General features: G+C 35.2%; 1 protein-coding gene across 6 annotated transcripts in view; it reads right to left on the reverse strand.

Annotated features, from left to right (window-relative positions):
- Window positions 1–10,073, reverse strand: part of TMEM67 (transmembrane protein 67) — a 56,634-nt gene extending 46,561 nt beyond the window's left edge. For 4 of the 6 annotated variants that reach the window (XM_088799054.1, XM_088799053.1, XM_088799056.1 and 1 more), the window contains exons 1-3: window positions 9,803–10,073; window positions 7,383–7,471; window positions 4,034–4,127 (exon numbers count right to left, since the gene is read on the reverse strand). In XM_088799054.1, the coding sequence (XP_088655180.1) occupies window positions 4,034–4,127; window positions 7,383–7,471; window positions 9,803–10,028 (409 nt within the window). In that variant the 5' untranslated portion in view covers window positions 10,029–10,073. The remainder of the gene's footprint in view (window positions 1–4,033; window positions 4,128–7,382; window positions 7,472–9,802) is intronic. The other 2 variants (XM_019718814.3, XM_088799055.1) reach the window with 2 other exon arrangements.
- Window positions 10,074–10,309: the final 236 nt, after the last annotated feature.

The following is a 10,309-nucleotide window of genomic DNA, read 5'->3' on the forward strand; positions in this document are numbered from 1 at the left end:
ACAGAAACACTTGTACATGTACACTTGTACATGTGTATAAGGATATTATTCATCAAAGCATTATTTGTCAGAGCAACCTAAATATTTAAAATAGCAAAATGGTGGTGCATCCATGCTATGAAATACTATGGGGTGGATTAAAAAGAATGAGGTAGATCTAACAGATCTTACTGTTAAGTGAAAAAAGTACGCTATAAAACAGTATTTTTGGTATGAAATATTTATATAAAAATACCACTTATATTTTCCAAGGCTAAGCATCTATCTGTATTTTAAAAACAGAAAGAAAAAAAGATTCTAGAAGGACACACACATAACAAAACGATAACAATTACTTTGGGGTGGAGGGAGTAATAGAGAATCAGCATTGGGAAAAATAGTTAAAGACCATTAGTCCCAATCATAATGTTACCCATAATATTTTATGCTTTCACAAGGTAGTAAAAACAATTTTAACAGAAGTAAAGTTGAACAACTTGTTCCTCCTACAGTTATCCTATCCTGTCTCAGGAACTCCATTTGACCATGTACTCAGGCCCTAGTACTTAGAGAGTCTCTTCTTTTCATGTTTCACATTAAAAAAATAAAATTAAAATTAGAAAATAAATCTACAAATCCTGTCAGCTCTCTCTTCAAAAAATATATCCAGAAGCTGAATTATTCTCTACTTCCACAACTATTCCCCTGGCCCACTGCTATCATCTATCACCTGGACATGTGTGACAGGTTCCTGCCTGGAACCCTGGTTCTATTCTAGAATGAGTCTTTTAAAAACTAAATGTGATCATTTCATTCTTCTGAAAGTCTTCCATCTCACACAGGTTAATTTCCAAGGTCACTATTGTAGCCTATAAGGCCTTACATGATCTGCACACCATTATCCCAACTTTCCAGACCCATTTGCTTCCGCTTTCCTCCTTGGTCAGGTACATTAGTGTATTGCTGATCCTTGAACATGCCAAGTATGTTCCGATCTTAGGACCTTTGCACTTGCTATTCCCTCATTTCCTCTGAATGAGTTCCCCATGGAACTCATTCATGGCTTTGTCCCTCACTTCCTTCAAGTCTTTGCTCAGATGTCACATTTACAGACGGGCCTTCCATGATCATGCATGTAAAATAACACCTGTGCTCTCTCCCTTGCCCTGCCTTATTTGTCCTCATAGTGCTTATTACCACCTGGCATATACCTATTCATTTGTTTACTCTCTTTCTCTTGCTACTAGAATGTAAGTTTGATTCATTATTTTATCTCAGCACCTAGCATGTGGTGCTCAATAAACTTCCTTTTCAATTAGAAAGATTTAAAATTGGGAGGTTTCATATAAAATTTTGTATTTCTGGCATCTTTTAAAAAAATAGGAAAATCTGGTTTCATGGGATCCATGTTCTTACATGATGACAGTCTGCTGGATCTGAACTGGGGCTAGCTATTATTGCCTTTTAGCTTAAATGCTCTTTGGTTGAATGAAGTTTTAAAATTCATTTTAGCTTTTTATCAACAAATATTTATGAATAAATGAATTAAGTATAATGACACTTCTATGAATATTTTCAAGGATTTACAGACATACAAATACATAAAGCATTCCCGGAAGAATATAAAAGAAACTTAATAGTTGGTTACATTTGAGGACTGGGAGTAAGGGTAGGATGGAAAGAACCCTTAGTTGTGTTTTTTTTTGTTTTTAAACTTTTATTTATTTAAGTGTGTTTTTCCAGGACCCATCAGCTCCAAGTCAAGTAGTTGTTTCAATTTAGTTGTGGAGGGTGCAGCTCACAGTGGCCCATGTGTGGATGGACCCGGCAACCTTGTTGTTAGGAGCACCGCACTCTAAACAAATGACTATCTGGCCACCCACCCCCTCTTAGTTTTTATTTTGTATTTTTCTATACTATTTAAATTTCTAACCCTATGCATGCATTACTTTCATTTTATAACGTAAAATTTTACGTGGAAGTTGAAAAATACAGATATATGTATTCTTAAATGGTAGAATCTATATGTGCTCTTATGGAATTATCTCCAAAATGCACTGCATGTAAACACTCCAAAATATTTGCATATATATATTTAAAAACTTTGAAAGAAATAATTAATTACCTTAAGGTAAGTTCTGGGAAATGAAATAGGTGAGGGGTATCAATGTTCACTCTCATTTTATAGCTTCATGAATTACTTAGTATTTTTAATGGTATGTATTTACTGTTTTAATAATTTTTTTTAAATTATTTATCTGATTGCCTGGGCATTTTTTTCTTATATCAGAAATGGGAAGAACTGGGAGAAGATATGCAAGAAGTAAGACGTACCCCTCTTTCTGTCCATTCTCCCACTCTTCCACAACCCCTCTTGCAAATCCATGAAGAAATTAGCAGCAAAAGTTCAAGTTGGCTCTAAGGAGCTCACATTATGGAGAATTTTAAGTATGCAACAGTAGCCTCTAAAATAGTGAAATACTGTTTTCACAGCTATCACCCAGGCTTAAGAGGTCACTAGGTATTCGAGGCCACTGTTTAGATCCCCTGGAATCTAGCCTTCATTCTCAGCAACTCACTAAAACTGCAAATTTAGCCTCAGTGATTTCTGACTGTCAAAAGTAATTGCAGTAACTCAGTCACATTGACCACTCCACAGCATTTGAACCGATAGGCCATCATCTCATTCACCCCCACTTAGAAATCCCAGAGATAGTTTTGATTTTTCCCTTTTTCTCATACCATATTCCTTCACTCAACTAGGTCTATTATCCGTTGAACACTTCTAGCATCTACTCCTTTGTGTATAATTTTGTCTTAACTCTATTCCACATCAAGACTGTAAAATTTTTCCTATTTTTTAATGAACTTTTATAGATTCATATTTAATATTTAAGTATTTGACTGACCTGAAATTTATTTTTAAGGAATAAGGGTAGAAACCCAAATTAGTGTTTTCCCAAATACCGGTTATTAATCAGTCTTTTCTCCACTGATATAAAATGCCACTTTTATCCCATATTACATTCCCATATGCACTGGATCTATTTTGATTCTCTACTTTAAGATCCACCCACCAGTCTGTATTACCAATGTCAGTCATACATGTTATTACAGTACCTAAAAATTGTGCATAATATCTGATGGAGTTGTTTTCTCTTTCCTTTTTCATAGTTTTCTTGGCTTTTCACATAATTTACTAGATAAACTTTAGAATTTAGTTTGTGCAGTCCCTAAAAAAAAACAAAATCCTACTAGTATTAGGGTTCCTTTAAATGAATAAACTGCTATTAAGAGAGCTGACATCTTTATAATATTTAATCTTTGTATTCAAGAATGAAATATGTATTTCATTTATTAAACCCTCCCTATGTGTCCCTCAGTAGCATGCTAACATTTCTTCAATTAACTTATCTTGTACATTTTTTCAAAAGTTTACCTCGGTGTTTTGTTTTTTTTTTCACCTCGGTGTTTTTTTCTTTTTTTGTTGCTACTGTAGATGAGATTTTCCTTAACAGTTTCTAAAGCATTATTGTTTCGATAGAAGGCTACTAATTTTAGGATATTAACTTTGTATCTAGAAACCTTTACCCTTTATAATTTTTACTGATTCCTTTGGGTTTTCTAAACATACAATAAAATCATTGGAAATTAATGATTTTTACTTTCTCCTTTTTAATTATTCTATTACCTATTTCTTTCATTTACCTAAGTGCATTATTTACATCTTTATCTGGGTCCTGACATTAAAAGGAATGCTTATAATTTTTCCCTGTTAAGCATCATGTTGGCTTTTAAGTTGAAACACATATATTTTATCACGTTATATTAAGGAACTATTCATCTAATCCTACATTATTAAGAAGAAACAAAATTTTTTAATCAGGTAGGGCTTTTTACCCTCTTCTCAATGCCTGCTATAGTCTCAAACATCATTAAATTTTGAATTAAAAAATACTGCAAAAAAATCACCATGCTATTTCAATTAACACCCTCATCAAAAACAAACACAAATGAAGATTTGTTACTATTTCATAAGAAATCTATTTCTTACCTAAAATATGGCCAGTGGGACAGTGGCATTTTCCTTCTTCAGTTAAACCACCAGGGCAAGAAATGCAATTCCAGCCATCTTTGGTAACACCTTTCTAAGTTAAAAAAAAAAAAAGTATATATACATGTATATATATCTATATATATATAGTGACATATATGTATATATGTGTATGTATATGTATATATACACATGCATACCTGGTATGACCAACAATTACAGTGAAAGTTTAAATAAAGAAAACTTATTACAGTAAAAGACACATTGCCATTAATGCCCCTCAAAATACTTCCCTTGCTTCGATCACACTCATCCCATTGTTCTTGCCACTTTCTGAAGCAGTTCTGGAAGTCCTCCTTCATGAGTGCCTTTAGTTGAGCTGTTGTGGCTGCCCTGATGTCTTGAACCATTTTGACTTTGGTAAAGAGCCAGAAGATGAATGGTGCCAGATCCAGTGAATAAGATGGATGAGGACACACCATGTATTTATTTGACAGAAATTGCCAAGCCAGAAGTGATGTGTGACACTTTCCATTGTGATCACAAAATACAGTAAATGCTGCTGCCAAGTGCCATCCAACGGAAAGGCAGGGATCTTTAATACAGGAAGCAGCGCGTCAAACCTTAGTAACAGTGTGTGACAAGTTTCAACTTGTTCAGTGCAGTCAGTCGGGTATGAGCTATGGTTGAGAGAAGATGTGTTTTAAAGTGTGCTATAAACCACCCTCCATCATGACAACGCTCCATGTCACACATCACTTCTGGTACGGTAATTTCTGTCAAATAAAAACAAAACGGTGTATCCTCATTATACCTTATTTAACGGATCTGGCACCGTGCGACTTCTGGCTCTGCCCCAAAGTCAAAATAATTCAGGATATTGAGGCAGCCATGACAGAGCAACTAAAGACACTCGTAAAAGAAGACTTCTAGAACTGCTTCAGAAAGTGGCAAGAACCAGATAAGTGTGTTCGAAACGAGGGGGAGTATTTTGAGGGGGATTAATGGCAATGTGTCTTTTACTCTAATAATTTTTTTTTTTATTTAAACATTCACTGTATTGTTTGATCACACCTCATATATACAAGTATACACCAGGGGTGCCAAAAAAATGTACAGCTAACTCCAATATAACACGATTGTTAGGTTCCTAAAAAATGTCGTGTTACGCGAATCCATGTTATACGAAACAAAGAATATAAAAAAGGGGGTTAGGTTCCAAAAACTAAAAAAAACATACTATTATATTTTTATAATTAAGAGAAATATCTTTACTAAAGCAATTTTCACCAAAAGTATAACATATTAATATGTATTAAATAATGTTTTCTTCATCATCACTACTAAGCTTTTATTACGTTCTGTGTTGTTCGGGGATTTCCCTAATTTCGAATGAGATATTTTTTGTTCTTAATAGCTCTTATTACACTCTGTCTTGTTCAGGAATATCTCTAATTCTCAAATCGTGTTAGAGTGAAACCATGTTCTAGGATGCCGTGTTGTATGAGGGTTTTCCCCAATTCTTGAACCGTGTTATTGAAGTGCCGTGTTATACAGGGGTTGCCTCTATACACTTTTTAAGAGACATTAACACTTTGGTCAACATTGTTCAAGCAGTAGTTTGCCATAATCAGAAGTGTCTGGATGCTGATGGTAACTACTTTGAGCACCTCTTGTAATTGCAGAAGTCAAATGGGACTTGTATTCATCTTTTGTTATTGGTATATATTAATATAGTTTTTTCCTTTCTTAAAATGTGTATACATTTTTTGGGCACCTTCTGTATATATATATATATATGTATATATATTTTTTTCCTCCTTCTTAATTGATCGTGTTAAGTCCAAAAAAGCCAGAATAGTGTAATTTGCAGCAGATACTCAAATAAGTAATATACATATGAGCTATATAAAAATTTAGTGGATAGTCAATTTGTGCTTATATTCGAAAATTAAGATATGCAATATAACAATGTATAATTAGTAGTAGTCATAATAGTATGACTACTATTAACTTGGGGCAATTAATTCTTTCTTCTTCATGATTTTCAGTTCAAATGAGTCCTTACTTTCATAATTAATAATGTCATTCAGTTTTGCCATTTACAAAGATTAAACACAAAATTCAACAGGATTTAATAAACACATAGCCAATTAATAGTTTAGTCTTACCTGTTCTAAAATAATTATTCTAATTTTTAAAAATTCAAATACATAGCTTTTTAAAATTAAGTTATAATTCAAAATGGATGAATATTATGGCATATAAATGATATGCAAACAAAGATGTTAAAATTAAGTTAAGAGAATACTTCCTTCTAACCATTAATTGTAATAGTAAAGGTTTTTGATGAAATATGACATCATTGGACTTATTATATTACATGATTTAGGAAAAATCTGGGACGAAAATACAGTAATTATATTACAAACATGGATGTAACCAAAATTAATAGAGAACAATGGCAATAACAAACAATGCCACAAATTATTTTAAATTTCGGTTGAAAAACTGGATGTATCAAAAATACTCCTATACTTGTACATTTATATAGGACTATTTAAAAATCATGTTATCTTAGTAATGTCACTGATAAAAAAATCTGCTTTGGCACCATTTCATATTAGCGGCTATCACAGATAATTCAGCTAGGGTTAATATTTCCAAAAATATAAAATAAGCATCAAAATGATCATCAAACCTATAAGTAATAGCCAGAAAGTAGGACAACTGGTAATTTTATATTAAATTCCCAGAGTCAATTTTTTTTAATATAGTAATGAGAACAAACATTACTCTAAGAGAACTGGCAAACAGAGACTCCTAATTATCCAAAATGATTGAAATGTATTTCTATTAATTAAGAATCTTCATATATAGTAATAATTTACTAATTTTCCAAAAATTATGATAAAATGAAATGACTAACAAAACAGCAAGGCATCCTTGTTTATCATTATGAATATCAATAATTATATAAAACTGTTGACACATAGGTCTAAGACACTGAACTCAAATGTGTACCAGTCAAAAGATACACACATCCCAAATTGCGCTATAATGTATCATTTATTATTTTTCTTCATAACTGAGTTACTTTCAGTTACAGGATTTTTTTGTGGTTTCTTGGATTTCAGATTTTAAAATGTAAAGCAATACATTCCTTTTTTTTCCAAGTTTGCATAAAATTTCACTGATCTCCCAAAAATTATTCTAGTAAAAACAAAGTCAGCTTAATAATTTTGAAGTTTGTGGCAAAATATTATAGTACAGCATTAAATAGTTTTAAAAAAGACATTTTATTTACTACTTTTTACAGTAAAATTATTTAAAGATAAATACTCCATACCATGTTTTCCGGGCACTTCTTACAGATAATATTAGGTCCTCCATTATTGGCAATCATCTGAAATCCTGGTATACACACACATGAAGTTCCTAAAAAGAAAACAGCCAATTTTGACCTTAGAAAATAAAAATAAAACTCCAATGTGGGGAGCCATGGTTGCAGTTAACTTTAAAGCCTTAATGGCTCAGTTTATACTTAACCTATTTCCTCCCCCTGAAGCAATTGTCTCTGCCTGCATCTGGAGAGTGCTTGCATGCTGCTCAGGAATGTGGTGGGAGTGGCCAGTTCCCAGAACAGAAGGCTGATGCCTATCAGGGCTATTGATAAGATAATTACATTTGGGAGTTTCAGTAAATTTTGTGTCTCCTGTGTTAAAGTTAAAGATTCACTGTTAACTAGGTAATGCATTTTTGTACTTGTTAAACTGCACGTCCACAGAAGGTATAAATTCTGGGGACAGAATAAACTCAGGGTCTCCAGGAACACTGGGGTCCGCGATCGCCATAATCAAAGTGTGAGTGCCTTCTTTCATTCCCACTCCCCTTGTCAGGAACCGTTCGACTCGTGGTGGCTGGCCCGCTACACTCCAAGGCAGGGAAACTTAATAATTCTTAAGATCTGGAAAAGCAATATAGTAGCTAAGAGCAAGACTCTTAACCCAGTACTCAGAACCCAGTACTGCCTGGGTTCAAACTTGGAAACATACTCCTTGTGTTCTAATCTTGATATTTTGATTCTGCTACTTAGCTGTGTGACCTTGAGCAAGTTACTGAACTTTTCTGTGCTCTGGCTTCCACTCTGATAAGACAGGGGTGTGGGGGGGTGGACCTACCTCATAGGACTAGTATATTAAATTAGTTTTATATGTAAAGGTCTTACAATGTGTGTGGCACACAGTAAGAATTGTGTTTGCTACCATTTTAAGTGCAAGCATAACTAAAGTACTAAATTATGTAACTATGAAACTAATAATCAAACTATTGATTAACTCTTATGGGAAATTTTACATTTCTACTTCACCCAACCACACATATATATTCAATGAATTTAAATTTACTTTGTCAAAACAAAATCTTATTAGGAAAATTACACTGATTCAAATAAATCACCATATTCCTCTGTTTGCACAGATAATAAACATTTTAAGATAATCACTATTCAATTTGCTGGATAGGTAGGACAGTATTCTCTAAAGAAGCATGAAATGGAAAAAGCACCCACAGAAATCTATGTAGCAGAATGATATGATATCTGGGTTCATAATTATGAAACTAACAACATACACTTCAGAGCCTGTGAAATTCTTTCTCATTCATATTTCCTCTCCTGAGGAGCCTGACCTGTCCTATATGATAACATAATAAGGATATGTCAAATTTGAAGATGGCAGAAAGTTAATACCATGGGTGACCAAATTGAGATTGAAAAGAGCTTAGACATTAGAATATGGGAAAAGTCTTCCAAGCTGTTTCAGTGAGGAAAACTACCCTGTTTCCCCAAAAATAAGACCTAGCCGGACAATCAGCTCTAAGGCGTCTTTTGGAGCAAAAATTAATTTAAGTAAAATTTTTACATATAGTAAACTAAGACCGGGTCTTATATAATATAGTATAGTATAATATATAATGCCGGTCTTATATTAATTTTTGCTCCAAAAGACTCACTAGAGTTGATTGTCTGACTAGGTCTTATTTTTGGGGAAACACGGTAGGACCAAATGTTCGATGTTTCAAGAAAAAAAAAAAAAATTAAGCTGAGACTTTAAGGGTAATCAGTAATATTAAATAATAAAAGGGATAAATCCTAAGGCAATCTGTAATATTATGGACACACCCGTATAGTGTAAATACATAGGCCGAGACTGAGGGCAGAGACCCAAGTTCTTTCAGTTCCCAATTTAGGTGACAAAGAGAGTATTACAACTTCACCTGGAATTCAATTTCCTTATCTGTAAAATGTGAAAACCGAACCTGCTCAAGGTTAAGGTCCCTTCCAGTTTTACGTTTCTGGGATTTAAAAAGCAAGATAAAGGGCTATCAAAGCTTACACAGTGCTCATTTGCATTCCCTCCCCAACTTGTTCTGTCACTTGCTCCTCTGCATCTCAGATCACTTCTCTATTTTTTCCTGCCTTGGACAGGCGTCTTTCTAGGTGCTCCCTAAAGACCCCTCCGCTGAGGGGTAGGGGTCTGGCTCAGAGAATTAATTATTGGCAAACGCTCATGGGGTAGCTGATGCGGGATTCCCCAACATTCATGTGCAAGCTTCAATCTTCTGAGGAAATCCTCTCAAGCGTTGGAGGTTAACTTTCCTGAAATATTCTTTCCACAGAGGACAAGGTGTTTCAGCGACGCCGGGGACTGGGCGCAGCACCAATGCGGAAGCTTTACTTTGGCCAAGGCCCATCCCAAACCATCTCACCTCGGGCGTCCTGCCTTTGGTTGGCTCCACAGCGGACACAGGAGAGGGCAGAAATATCGAAATACTGGTTGTGGCCGCACGTCTCCGGCTGCCGGAAAGGGAAGGAGAGAGTCTGGGCCCGTGAGAAACAAGGGAGGATCAACAGGAAAAATACAGTCACAACCGCGACCGAAAAGGTGGACCAAGACGCCATTGCCTCCCTGGCACCACCGCCACCCGTCACCATAGTGCAGACGCCGGCGGCCGCGCACTCTCCCGGCGCCCCATCAGCCTCTGCAGCTACTCCGCAGAGCCGATTGGACAATTCGGGTCAGGGGTTCCGGAAGTGCCTTCCTGCGCTGTTTGAGGGCTGTGTTTCCAAAGCCGCGGGAAGCTGGCTGGTGAGAAAGAGGACCAAGCTAACCCTGGAGTCTGGAAAGCGCAACCCGCTATTTAAAACATTTGTTTCAAACTCTGGGATGCGGCGATCCATTAGCAAGGAAGTGAAATCAGTTAGGTGGTCGGGAA

The sequence above is a fragment of the Rhinolophus sinicus genome, chromosome 6 (assembly GCF_057876585.1).
Source record: "Rhinolophus sinicus isolate RSI-liver-muscle chromosome 6, RSI-T2T, whole genome shotgun sequence".
Lineage (NCBI taxonomy): Eukaryota > Metazoa > Chordata > Mammalia > Chiroptera > Rhinolophidae > Rhinolophus > Rhinolophus sinicus.